Genomic DNA, 14,102 nt, shown 5'->3' on the forward strand with positions numbered 1-14,102 from the left:
AAAATGGTAGGAACAAGGACACTGCAGCCCAGTCCCAAACCTGAGTCCTTATCCCACCAACTACTAAAACATGACCTGAAGCCGGGCATGGTGGGGAGACAGAGGTAGGAAGACTGCTGTGAGTTCGAGGCCACCCTGAGACTCCACAGTGAATTCCAGGTCAGCCTGGGCTAGAGTGAGACCCTACCTCGGAAAAAAATAAAACAAAACAAAACATGACCTGGAAAGTGAAGTTACTGCTCTGACCTTCACTTTTCACATCTATGAAATGGGGAGTTTGCCAACAGCAGCTACCTTGTTGAATGCTGGGGACTGGATGAATTGGTATCTATAATTTTAATTACTTCGGTTTGTATTTTTCAAGGTAGGGTCCACACTAGACCAGACTGTGCTGGAACTCATTAGGTAGTCCTTGGCTGGCTTTCTACTCATCATTATCATCCTATCTCAGTATTTCCAGTGCTGGGATTATAGGTGTAAGGTCAAAGGGGCCAACGCCTCACTTCATTCTTCTGTTGTTGTTCTGGTGATCCTGGGGATGGAACATGGGCCTTAAGCTAAACCCCAACTCCTCCTCAATATTAAGGACGCAGACTGTCAAGAGACATTTCACACCACTTGCCCAGCTGCACTAAAGGACAAACTTCTAACAACCAACCTCTGATAACAACACACAAAGCATTCCTTTACCTTAAACACCAGTGTTACCCCTAAGTGAGCACAACTGCCCAGCTACTGTTTGTCTTTTCTTTTGTAGTGGGGGTCAAAATCAGGGTCTTGCACATGCCAGGATGTGCTCTGCCACAGAGCTGTATCACTAACCCAAGAGTAGGCCCTTTCAGTCACTTATTCTTGAATTCTACAGGAAACAAGTTGAATTTTAAACACAAATGAAAATTACTCACCCTGTCTAGGGGGTTGAGAGGAAGATTTCATATGAGCTGATGATGGCAACGGAAGAGAACAAAGGGGAGGAAGAAGACGAGATGGACCAAGAAGACACAAGAGAGAGAGAGACACAGTAATGTGTTGGTGCTGTGACCGGGAGAAGAGGCATGCACAGGAGCAGCACATGTCTGTCTGAGGCGATGGGGGTGGGGTGGGGGGTGTGTGCAAAGAAAGCTCGGGTGCTAGGTGGAAGAGAGCTGTATTAGAGGAAGAGCAAAGACTTCAAAACACCCTCAGCAGAGCCTCAGGCTAACTTAAGCAGATGGAGGACGCATCCTTCCTTCTGGTATTCACCAGAAGACATGCAGCCCCTTCCAGACACAGGAAAGCTGAGGAGCATTGGCTGGAACCGGTAGTCACCAAGCATCCCACCCCCAGAGCAAAAAATGGGGCACTGGTCCACCTGCCAAGCATGCCTTGATGGAGTGGGCACCTGAACAGGCTGACTTGGCACTGTATCCAAGGGCCATCCACCCAGGCTCATAAAAGATTCAAAGCTATCCATTCTGAAACATCCATCAGGTTAGTCCAGCCTCAGACAGCTGGCTGGAGCAGCCATGCTGAACAGTGCGGAGGGAGCAGCACTGTCACCTGAGGGCTCTGGGGCAAGGCCGGAACTCTTCTGAGCAGACAGTGCTTGCACATGGCTCAGTGGCCATGGCTGCTGCTCCCACAGCCCTCCTCCCTCGCCCAGGCCCCACACTCACCACAGGCCTGCCCATACGCAGTGGCCTGAACAAAGAGCACGTAGAGCGGAGGTGGCAGGTGCCTGGCCGTCTCGTACTGCTTGTGGGCCTGGTCAAACGGCATGAAGAGGTACTCCTGCACGGGGAGGGAAGCCTGCAAGCAACAGGAGACTTTCTGTTGGTCCTTTCTCAGTCCACTGACATGGAAACGTGTTTGTTCTGTTTTCTTCTTTCTTTTCTGCACTAGGGATTCAACCTAGAGCCTTTGAATGCTAGGCAAGCACTCTATCACTGAGCTAAATTTCAGTTCAAAGACTTTTTTGTTGTTGTTTGTTTTTTGTTTTGGTTTTACAAGGAATTTCAGGTTGACCTGGAATTCACTATGTAGTCTCAGGGTGGCCTCGAACTCAAAGTGATCCTCCTACCTCAACCTCTCTAGAGTTGGGATTAAAGGCATGCACCACCATGCCTGGCTTTAAAAAAACATATATATTTTGTTGTTGTTGTTGTTTATTTGTTTGTTATTTTCAGGTAGGGTCTCACTCTGTTCCAGGCTGACCTGAAATTCACTATGTAGTCTCAGGGTGGCCTTGAACTCATGGCAATATTCCTACCTCTGCCTCCCAAGTGCTGGGATTAAAGGCATATGTTACCACGACCACCTTAAAAAAATATTTTTATAATGGGCTGGAGAGATAGTTTAGGGGTTAAGGTGCTTGCTTGGAAAGCCAAAGGACCTAGGTTCGATTCCCCAGGACCCATATAAGCAAGATGCACAATGTGACACATGTGTCTGAGGTTCATTTGCAGCAGCTGTTGGCCCTGGCACACTCATCCTCTACCTGCCTCTCTCCCTGTTTCTCTCTCTCTCTCTCTCAAATAAATAAATGAAAAAACTAAAATATTAAAATAAAAAAAAATATTTTATAGGGCTAGAGAGATGGCTTGGCAGTTAAGGTGCTTGCCTGAAAAGCCTAAAGACCCAGGTTGGATTCCCCAGTACCCATATAAGCCAGATGCACAAAGTGACGCATGCATGTGGACTTCACTTGCAGTGGATAGAGGCCCTGGTGCACCCATTCTCTTTCTAGCTCCTTGTTTCTCTAATAAATTAAATATTTAAAAAAATTTATAGCCAGGTGTGGTGGCACATGCCTTTAATTCGAGCCCTTTGGAGGCAGAAGTAGCATCATCATGAACTCAAGAACTGCCTGAGAATACAGAGTGAGTTCCAGGTCAGCCTTGGAGAGAGGAAGACCCTACCTTGAAAAACCAAAGCAAAAAAAAGGAGGGGGGGGGGGGCCGGAGTAGAAGCATGACTTTAAAACCAGCGGCACCTGGGAGGCAGAGGTAGGAGTTTGAGGTGACCCTGAGACTACATAGTGAATTCCAGGTCAGCCTGGGCTACATCAAGACCCTACCTTGAAAATCCTGCTATGTAGCCTAGATGGCCTAGAAGTTTCCTATAATATAGCCCAGACTGGCCTCAAATTCAAATCCTTCTGTCACAGCCTCCCAAGTATGCCAACACCTATTATGAAGTAGTAGTGGAGAATAATTCTACACCTAGAGTTTGAAGGGAGGCTATGTAAACCTTGCAAAATCCTAGACAGATGAATTTGTAATTTCTCCAGAGTTCTTTTACAAAGTTCCTCCATATTAGCCATTTTCCCTACTTCCTAAAACTGTAAGAATTTAGATGAAATGTGGCTTCACAGGGCAACAAAAATCAAATCACTTATATAAAGAGATTCTACTTTATAGGGAAAGCAAGAACTTTTCCTAAGGCACATGCTGGCTTTCAAATGAGTAAAGTTCTTTTCAGAGAGTTCTGCAGCATGGGCAGACGCTGAGGTGTGTTCAATGTCGTGACCCTGGACACTGAGTGGTTGGGGAAGACCATACAGAGGGTAAACTGAACATATAGTCTGAAGAGGTGCTACCCAGAGGATAAGGATAAAAGCAAAGACCAGGCAGCCAGGCATGGTGGTGCACCCCTTTAATCCCAGCAGAGGTAGGAGAATCACTGAGTTCAAGACTAGCCTGGGCTAGAGTGAGACCTTGCTTGGCAAAAAAGGGGGAAAAAGTGCTTTAGATATAGGTGTGTATATGTTCCTAACCCAACTGGCCAGCGCTCGTTCACCCCAGGATGCTAGATTCTTCTAGATACTGGATAGGACCACAGACATGACATCTCTTCTGGCATACTCCACTGACAGTCACAGACTTTGCAAAGTCCAACAGCTGTGGTGGTGCCTGGTGCTACCTGGTTAGTGCTGATGGCAAAGCCAAAGGCCAGTGTGCTGGTCTTACCTGCATGATGCTGTTGAGGCGAGGCTGCAGGCTGCTCAGGTACTCCTTCTTCACCTCAATCTCTTTCAGGATCTTCTCCTTGTTGGACTGACATTCTCGGTACTTCTCTGCTAGCCTGAAGGGGTGCACAGGGCACTGTTACTGATGCCCCACAGGGACACCTCAACATCCCTGTCCACTGTCCCACCCCATCTGCGGTGGCAGCTATGACCAGTTCTAATGGCTGCCAGTACTTGCTATGCTCCAAGCCTTTAGTGAGTAACTTAGAACATCACATTTAATAATTATTAAAACTCTAGAATATACTGACTGGGCTTTTTAAAAAAAAAGCATGTACCACCACTCTCAGCTATTTTATTTATTGATTTATTTATTTGAGAAAGAAAGAGACAGAGAGAATGGGCACGCCAGGGCCTCTAGGCACTGCAAATGAACTCCAGATGCATGTGCCACCTTGTGCATCTGGCTTTATGTGGGTTCTGGGGAGGGTCCTTTGGTCCCTGGCAAGCACCTTACCTGCTAAGCCATCTCTACAACCCAACTATTTTTTTCAAGGTAGAGTCTCACTCTAGCCCAGGCTGACCTGGAATTAACTATGTAGTCTCAGGGTGGCCTTGAACTCACAGCGATTCTCCTACCTCTGCCTCCCTGAGTGCTGGGATTCAAGGTGTACACCACCACGCCTGGCTCTTTTTTTTTTTTTTGGAGAGACAGGGTCTTTGTATGTAACTCAGGTGGCCTCAACTCACACTACTGGCATTCCTCAGCCTCCTGAATGACATGATTACAAATATGTCCCACCACACCCTGCTAGACTTTTTCTTTTCTCATGTGTGTGTACGCGTGCGCGTGCGTGCGTGTGTGCGTGTGTAGCGCACATGCATGTGTGTGGAGGCTAGTGGTCCACACTGGGTGTTTTCCTCAATCTTTCCTTTTTCAAAAAAAAAATTCATTTGCATGAGTGCATACATGCGCATTGTGTGGTATAGATAAACCAGGACTTCTTGCCACCGTAAATGAACACCAGAAGCTTGTACCACATTTTGCATCTGGCTTATGTGGATGGCTTGGTAATTGAAGCCAGGCCAGCAGACTTTACAAGCAAGTACTTTTAACCACTGTGTCACTTTTCCAGCTCCCTTTTAAAAAAACTATTATTTGCATATGTGTGTGTCTGTGTGAATATTCTGGAGTCTCTTGCTACTGTAAACAAACTCCAGACATAGGTGCCACTTTGTGTCTGGCTTTATGTGGCTGCTGGAGGCTTTGTAAACAAGCACCTTTCGACTCAGCATCTCTCATTGAAGCTAGAACTCACCAATTCAGCTAGAGCAGCTAGCCAGGGAGCGCCAGGGATTCTTATCTCCACTTTCCCAGGACTGGGATTATAGGAATGCACTGCCACACCTGACTTTTCTGTGGTACTAGGGATCTGAACTCAGATTCCCATGCTTGTAAAGCAAGCACTTTACCAACTGAGCCATCTTGCTAGGGTATGTCCCCCCACCCTCTTTTCTGTGGTACTGTGACTGAACCCAAGGCTTCATGCAGGCTAACAAGCAGTCTGCCCAGGCTTCCTTTTATCATCTTACTCACACTGACTTTGAACTCACTTTATAGCTCAGGCTGGCTCTAAACTTGGTATCATCCTTGTCTCAACCTCCCACATAACTAGAGCCGGACTGTACCACCAGACTCGGCAAAGAAAGAAAGAAAAGAGCTTAATATAGATTTAAGCAAGGGTATTTGGAGAGGCTTAAAGAAAGGACAATATAACCAATCAACAGGATCGGTGTGGGCTTTCTTGGAGAGTAGCCTGGCCTTTTCTTTTTCCATAACTTGCCCAAAGTGAAGCAACACACATGCATCTGTGTCTCTCTCCAGACTCTTCACGAGAGGCTAGACCCCAAACTTCCTCCCGATAAACCAACAGCTGTACGACCTCAATGACGTCCATAGACTGCCTGAGTCAGTTGGGCAGGAATGAACTCTGAACCAGTACCACAGGAACACAGTATTCACAGCTCAGCTGGTGCCCATGAGAAAGTGGGTTAGACAGGGCAGTGACAGAACAAGCCCACCTGCTAAAACGTGAACATGGATTCCCTGAGAACCATACTCAGTGCTTATTCAATTCATAATAAAGGTCAAAGAACAAGATATGTTCTGTAACAGAAAAGGCAAGAATATAAATAGCTGCTTTTCCAATGAAAACCAGAGCACATATGTCAACTAAAAGCCCTAGAAATCTTGTAAATATAAGAAGGAAAGTTATCATTAAAAAAGGAGAGCTTCTGGCCATGGTGGCACGTGCTTTTAATCCCAGTACTAAAAGACAGAGGTAGGAGGATCATGGTGAGTTCGAGGCCACCCTGAGACTGTATAGTGAATTCCAGGTCAGCCTGGGCTAGAGTGAGACCCTACCTCAAAAAAACAATAGCACAAAAAATTCTGTTGGGTCAACATACAGAGACGTCAGTTCCACTTTGACAGCTTCATACTTACATATCATTACATTCTGTTATCCACCCCCCCCACCCCGTCTTCTCCTATGCTCCCTCCCTCTAATTTCTTAGCCATCTCTATGTGGTTTTTCATTTCCTTGTGGTTCTGGGATTGAACCCAGAGCTTTGTGCATGGTGGGCAAACACCACCATTGAGCTAAATCCCTGTCACCTTCAATATTCAATTAGTAACTTAAAGCAACTCTAAGCCCCCATGACGATGATGGTGAATTACAAGAAGTAGAATCAGGTCTTGGGACATGACGAAGTACTGCAGCCAAGTGGTTGACAAGGCCAGGAAGAAGGAAACACTACCTTTTCCGCTGCTCCAGCTCCCAGTCTAGACGAGCCAGGGTCTGCTGGTGAGGGTCTGACATGGTGACTTCAGCCTTGCTGATGTCTGGTGGAGCCTCTGTATAAAACTCTTCTAAACTGACCAGATCAATTTCTTCATGCTTGGACCTACGAAACAAAAACTAGACGTCAAACTGCCATTTCAGGAACCTAGACTGGCATAAACAGGAACAAAGTTGTTCCATCTATGCCTCCTCAGTCCTGGCCTACGAAGAGTCCCTGGAGCCCAGTCCCGGCAAATGCTCACTGGCAAACATTTCAGTGTGATAAAGGGTTGTTGGTAACATGCTACTGGGTCAGCTAAAGGTCTGCAAAGGCTGCTTTCTGAATTTATAAATGTCTCCCAACTGAGCAGGAATAGTGAAAGCTAAAAGACAGAATTTCTATGGCCTAGACCGACACTGTTAGGATGACATGTCACCAAACAAGAGTCTGCACCTGCCTTCTTGGTATGTCTGTTATGGGGGCAACCAACTGCTCCTACTGGATTTGAGGCCCACTCCACAAGAGGGAATTCCTGCCCAGTACTGGAAACCTAATCAAAACCCTATTGCTGGGGAGGTCATAAGACCTAAGAGGGAAAACTACTACTGTTGTCTAAATGGATAATTAGGCCCACCAAACTACTATCTAAATACTTACATTTATGGCCATATATTAAGCTACTCTTACTTTTGGTTAGAGAAGCTTGTTTTTTCAGAGGGTGGTGACTACTGGGGTGGTTCAAAACTCACCAAAGTGCTAAGAAGTTTCAATGGAGTATTCAGCACTAAGTGAAACATCTTTATTATACCCTCCAAGATTACAAAAATAGTGGAAAGAATGTAAGAGCCAAAGGAAGGGGAGGAGTGCAGTACTGCCTTCCAGACACAAAGTGGCCTTGATATCCATGACCACACAGTGACTGACGTTACCAACATCAAGGCCTGCACAATAGGAGGTTAAGGAAAACATCAAAATATGAGAGAGACTAGTTGGAAAGGGATTCAGTGGAGAGAGAGAGGACTCGAGGGGGAAATGCAAAACAGGGCAGCAGGAGACAATTATGATCATGGTATACTGTCTAGATGTATGGAAGGTGTCAATAAAAAATTTTAGAACAAAAAAGCCCGGTGTGGTGGTGCACATCTTTAATCCCAGCACTCAGAAGGCAGAGGTAGGAGTTCAAGGCCACCCTGAGACTACAGAGGGAATTCCAGGTCAGCCTGAGCTAGAGTGAGACCCTACCTAGGGCTAATCTGGAATTCACTGTGTAGTCCCAGGGTGGCTTCGCACTCAAGGCGATCCTCCTACCTCTGCCTCCTGAGCGCTCGGATTAATTTTCTTTTTTGAGGTAGGGTCTCATTCTAGCCCAGGCTGACCTGGAATTCACTATGTACTCTCAGGCTGGCCTCAAGCTCATGGCAATCCTACCTCTGTTTCCCAAGTGCTGGGATTTAGAGGTGTGCGCCACCTCATTTGTTTTCTTTGTCTGTTAATCCAGCTGAGTGCTCAGGTCATGGTAAAATATCACAGTCAAGGGCAGCTAGCAGATATTAACAGACACCTCCCATATGTTCCAGCAACTTTACAAGGTGAAGCTGCTTATCTCCATTTCAGATTTATTTATTTTTTTTCAAGGTAGGGTCTCGCTCTAGCCCAAGCTAACCTGGATTTCACTCTGTAGTCTAAAATTACTACTTGTGATTCTCCCACTCAGTGTGATCTATTGATACCTCTCCCAGACCCCACCATCTTCCACACTCAATGAATTTCTTTTAAAGACAACACTGGATCATATTGAGCTTGTGGGAAAAAAAAAAAAAAAAAAAAAAAAAAAAACCGAAACCTGCTCCTCCCAAACTCACTTAAACTCTAGGCACTTGGTGATCTCCTTCTGCAGGTGCATCACTTCATACAGCAGGTTCTGTAGCTGCAGGTGGTAGGCATCGACTTTCTGCTTAGCCTGAAGGGAAAAGCCAGAGGAGGTGAGCAAGGCAAGCTGGGATGGGGCAGAACTGCCGCAGCCAGAGAAGGCAGAAAAGGTTAAGGAACAGGATGGGGCAGAAGAGTGAGAAGTCATGTTCTCAGGGTGACAAGCCCTTTCCACTCTTACCTCATGGGTCTGATCTCTTCCTTTCTTCAACCTGATGTGGGCTAAACGGTTAAGCTTCTTTAGGGTCATGAAATGAACACAGCTCTGGATCCTCCGTTCTTCAATCTCAATTGCCTGCAGCCAAAGAAAACGGTAAAGCCCGTTAACAATATGTGCAGGGGATGCTACCTCACACACAAACTAGCACAGATGTCTGAAGAAGCCAAGACAGCATTAAAAGATGTGGGGACTTTACCTTGTCTTGGGTCAACAAAGGAAAAGTGAGTCCCTATCTTTTTAATACTTAGGGCTGGAGAGATGGCTCAGAGGTTATGACACTTACCACTGGGGTTCGATTCCTTAGTACCCAAGTAAAGCCAGATGCATAAAGTAGTGCTACATCCGTAGTTTGTTTGCAGTGATAGGAGACCCTGGTGTGCCCATTTTCTCTGTCTCTCTCTTGGGAGGCAGAGGTAGGAGGACTGCCATGAGTTTGAGGACACCACGAGACTACATAGTGAATTCCAGATCAGCCTGGGCTAGGGTAACATACTACCTCAAAAAACCAAATATTAATAATCCATATAAAATAACAAAATCATAGCCATAAAATTTTTCTTTCAGAAGACTGATGTGAAAAGGCGATAGAAGCTTAACAATACTGGTCAGCATGCACACAAGTAAGAAAGATTGCTGCAGGGAGCTGGGCGTGGTGATGCACACCTTTAATCCCAGCACTTGGGAGGCAGAAGGAGGTGAACTGCTGTGAGTTCAAGACCACCCTGAGACTACATAGTGAATTCCAGGTCATGGGCTGGAGAGATGGCTTAGTGGTTAAGGCATTTGCCTCTGAAGCCAAAGGACCCAGGTTCAATTCACTAGGACCCACGTAAGCCAGATGCACTAGGCAGCACATGTGTCTGGAGTTCATTTACAGTGGCTGAAGGACCTGGCACACCCATTCATTCTCTCTCTCTCTCTCTCTCTCTCTCTCTCTCTAATAAATAAAATAAAAAATAAATATAAATTTTTAAGAAAGATTAAAAATGAATTCCAGGTCAGCCTGGGCTAGACCCTACCTTGAAAAACAACAAAGATTATCAAATTATAGTCAGAAAAAAAATTATCTTGTAGTTTCATTACTGTACTGGGAGACTATGTAGCAATGACAAGTTGCAATACACTAATCGGCAGGGCTCTGGAGTCTCTATGCTTCAACCTAGTTATAACTAGGACACGAAGACCGAGATTGAAAGGGCCCCGGTGAGAGCACAAGTAGCCCCATCTGTGCAGATGCACCAGGCTCCTGGCTGGCTGGCCTCCCCCTTACCACATCCTTGCCGCTCCTGCTCTTCAGGTCCTGGATTTCAGCCATCAGCCTCTGTAGCTCCTGGCAAGTGAACTTGTACAGATCATAGTCTCGGCCAGGATCTCGCAGATCCACTTCAGCCTCCTCACTGTAGTATTTGCCTTCCTATAAAGGGGAGAGGAGAGGCCATATGCAGAGGGTGAATGTCTCCCTGCTGGGATCAGAGACAATGTAAAGAATATTATAATAGTCGTCAAATCAAATGTTTTCATGGAGGGTCTCACTCTAGCCCAAGCTGACCTGGAATTCACTATGTACTCTCAGGGTGGCCTCAAGGTGATCCTCCTACCTCTGCCTCTCCAGTGCTGGGATTAAAGGCGTGTGCCACTGCGCCCGTCCAAATTTTTTTTCTTATTTTCAAAACAGAAACCTCTCTCTCTTTTTACAGAGTAACAACTGCCAACATGGTGTCAAGAGTTCAGAACAGAGCAGACTACCAAAAAGAAGTGAAAAAGCCAGGCATGGTGGTAGAGGTAGAAGGATTGCTGAGTTTGAGGCCAGCCTGGGACTACATAGGGAATTCCAGGTCAGCCTGAACTAGAGAGACCCAACATGGGGGGGGGGGGGGGGAAACCACTGCAATTTTATTTTCCAACTCAAAACAATTCACTTGTGAATACTGTGACTAATACACACTTTACAGTCAAGCAAGGTAGAATCACATTGTCCATGCTATTCAGGGAAACTTCTCATCTAAATAAACAGAGATCTCTACTAAAAAGGCTGTACGACAGTCTATGTAGTGATGCACACAAGCTCACTAGGCCATCCTGACGGGCATTTAGATGGTCAGGTTTCAGCAGAGAATAAATTATTTTAATTGTTCTCGCTGCCCTTGCAGTACATACAACAGGTAAGATTTACCAGTGCTGTTACCCAGGCATGGTGGTGCATGCCTCAAATCTCAGCATGTGGCAGGCGGCAGGGAATTCTTGAGACTAACTTAGACTACAGAACAAGATCCTATCTAAAAGAAAAAAAAATCAGCCAGGTGTGATGGCGCACACCTTTAATCCCAGCACTTGGGAGGCAGAGGTGGAAAGATCACTGTGTGTGTGAGGCCAGCCTGAGACTACATAGTGAATTCCAAGTCTGCCTGGGCTAGAGTGAGACCCTACCTTGAAGGAAAAAAAAAACAACAAAAAACACCCAGATCTGATTCCCCAGGACCTACATAAGGCAGATGCACAAGGTGACACAAGTGTCTCAATTACAGTGGCTGGAAGCCTTGGCATGCCAATTCTCTCTCACACATTAAAAAACAAACAAACAACAACAAAAAAAAACCACCAAGTACATCTTCATGAATTAGCCTTACAGAGAAATGAATAAAAAGAATAGACAAATCTACTGCTGCTGCTGAGAGCTCTTGGGCCAGCCAGGATGTCAGTGTGTGGGAGCATGGTTCTGGCCCTCTCTAAGTAGCAGACTCAGGGATGAAATATTTCTGAGGCTCTAGTGCTGAGCAGCAGATGCAAATCTTCATAGAGCAATCCAAAAAACTGGAGCTGCTCAGCCTGCTGGACATGTTCTCTGTGCAGGTTTTGATCATGTCTAATACCAATTTGCTGAGTTTCTGGATGCTGCATACCAGCCTTGTGGGGACACTCAGCTTTTGTGAAGCCATGGGGGTTCTAGTCAGCTGAGCAAACAGAGGCAATTGGGAGACTGCTCCCAATAGATGTGACCCTGCATTCTTGAATACCCACAGGCAGGTGTTTGGCCAAGAGCTACAATTTCCCAGCAGCAGGGCAACACTACCAATCTCACCTGCTCAGTATCAGATCGAGTCCTCTTTCCTTCAGATGGAGCCCCGTCACTTCGGATCACTTTGGGTTTCCGTTTCTTGCTAGATTCAGATGACATGGTTGTTCCTTGAGGGCAGAAAGTAACAGCACAGAACTGTTTAGAAAACTTCTGAAGTTTCCTGAAATCAGAAAACTCAAGTCTCTCACTAGCAATTATGGCCATTTATAGACCTGGCAACTCAAGAAAAGTCGCTTAACCCTTCAAACCCTGAGTTTGATCATCTGTAAATAGTGTCTTACCAGGCACGCTGGTGCATGCCTCTAACCCCAGCACTAGGGAAGAAGAAGGAGGATCACAGTGAGTTTGAGGACACCCTGAGACTATATAGTGAATTCCAGGTCAGCCTGGGCTAGAGTGAGACCCTACCTCAGAAATACAAACAAAAAAACAACGAACTGTTATAAATCCAACCTTTTTGTTACAGTTAGGTAAGGATTCCTTTGCCTTTTTTGTTTGTTCGTTTTGTTTTTCCTTCTTGTTTTTTAAATTTTACTTGAGAGAGAGGAGACAGAGAGAGAATGGGTGCACCAGAGCCTCTATCCACTACCAATCAACTTCAGATGCATGAGTCACCTTGTACATCAGGTTTTCAAAGGTACTGGTGGAATTGAGCCTTGGGTCCTTAGGCTTTGCAGGCAAGCTCCTTAATGGCTAAGCCATCAATCCAGTCCTTCCTTTGACGTTTTGTCTCTACTAGCACTCACATCTCCACCTAAAAATGATCTCTCCAAGGGCAGAAAAAAATATATATGCCAGAACATAGTTTCACTAAAGTAGCTTCAAAGGCTCCCAAATCACATATCCAGCTGCTGCAGAGGCCATCGGGTGCGCTCCTCTCCTACCTTGAGCACTTGGCCTTTCTGCTCATCTCTAAACCCATTAACTCAGCTTCATCCTCACTCCTCCTCGAGTTCTCTTCACTTATTTATTTATTTGTTTTTTTGAGGTAGGGTCTCACTCCAGCTCAGGCTGACCTGGAATTCCCTATGTAGTCTCAGGGTGGCCTCGAACTCAGGCGATCCATCTACTACGCCTGGCTGTAGATCCTTTCTGAAGAGAAAGGATGTGGCCTATGCCTTTAATCCCAGCACTCAGGAGGCAGAGGCAGGGAGATCGCCGTGAGTTCGAGGCCAGCCTGAGACTACACAGCCAATTCCACATCACCCTGCAGTAGAGCAAGACTCTACTATGCAAAACCAGAGAGAGACATTGAAAGGAGCTGCATCTGAGGAGAGGACCTTGAAGTTTCACAGGGGACATCCTCCTTCTGCCCAGCGGCTGGGGACAGTGACACAAGAGCGGCCCTCCGCCCAGGTCTAGGAAATCCCAACCCGGCCCGGGTCCGCCGGCCCCACCTACGCGCATCACGCGCGCCAAGACACCGGAAGGACCCCCGGGCCGTCCGGAGGATCGCGGCCACTCGGGCCCGAGGCGCCCGGCCCAGCCCGGCCCCCACCAGAACCCTCCGCTCACCTCCACGCCCACGCGCTCCAGACCAGCCTCGGTCTGGGACTCACTTCCGCCCGCCGCGCGCACACACCACAGAGAAGCGGAAGGAGGGCACGGCGCGCCGGAAGTGACGTGAGCGACCGCCGGAAGCGACGCGCTAAGCCCTGGGGCCGGGGTGTTCCCGCGCGGGGCGCGCTGAGCAATGGAGGGGCGGGGAAACGGAAGCTGTGAAGGATAAGACTTTATGTTAAAAAACGTGTTTTTTTTTTTTTTTTTTCTGTAGCAGGGCATGGTGGCGCACGCCTTTAATTCCAGCACTCGGGAGGCAGAGGTAGGAGGATCGCTGTGAGTTCAAGGCCAGCTTGATACTACAGAGTGAATTCCAGGTCGGCCTGAGCTAGAGTGAAACCCTACCTCGGAAAAAAAAAAGTTCGTGGTAAGGTCTCACCCTAGCCCAGGCTGACCTGGAATTCACTCTGTAGTATCAAGCTGGTCTCAAACTCACAGCAGCTCTCCTACCTCTGCCTCCCGAGTGCTGGAATTAAAGGCGTGACCGTACCATTTTTATAATTATTTTTTAAAAGACTTCCGGAATT

At 46.7% G+C, this 14,102-nt stretch overlaps 1 protein-coding gene across 5 annotated transcripts in view; it reads right to left on the reverse strand.

Annotated features, from left to right (window-relative positions):
- Thoc5 (THO complex 5) overlaps positions 1-13,643 on the reverse strand; it is a 33,202-nt gene extending 19,559 nt beyond the window's left edge. Inside the window, exons 1-9 of one of the 5 annotated variants that reach the window (XM_045133042.1) lie at positions 13,531-13,643; positions 12,019-12,122; positions 10,210-10,353; positions 8,901-9,014; positions 8,653-8,750; positions 6,767-6,913; positions 3,948-4,062; positions 1,656-1,788; positions 906-941 (exon numbers count right to left, since the gene is read on the reverse strand). In XM_045133042.1, the coding sequence (XP_044988977.1) occupies positions 906-941; positions 1,656-1,788; positions 3,948-4,062; positions 6,767-6,913; positions 8,653-8,750; positions 8,901-9,014; positions 10,210-10,353; positions 12,019-12,114 (883 nt within the window). In that variant the 5' untranslated portion in view covers positions 12,115-12,122; positions 13,531-13,643. Of the gene's footprint in view, positions 1-905; positions 942-1,655; positions 1,789-3,947; positions 4,063-6,766; positions 6,914-8,652; positions 8,751-8,900; positions 9,015-10,209; positions 10,354-12,018; positions 12,176-12,630; positions 12,653-13,295; positions 13,362-13,530 lie in introns of those variants that run through there. The other 4 variants (XM_045133043.1, XM_045133041.1, XM_045133044.1 and 1 more) reach the window with 4 other exon arrangements.
- Positions 13,644-14,102: the final 459 nt, after the last annotated feature.

The sequence above is a fragment of the Jaculus jaculus genome, chromosome 13, assembly GCF_020740685.1.
Source record: "Jaculus jaculus isolate mJacJac1 chromosome 13, mJacJac1.mat.Y.cur, whole genome shotgun sequence".
Lineage (NCBI taxonomy): Eukaryota > Metazoa > Chordata > Mammalia > Rodentia > Dipodidae > Jaculus > Jaculus jaculus.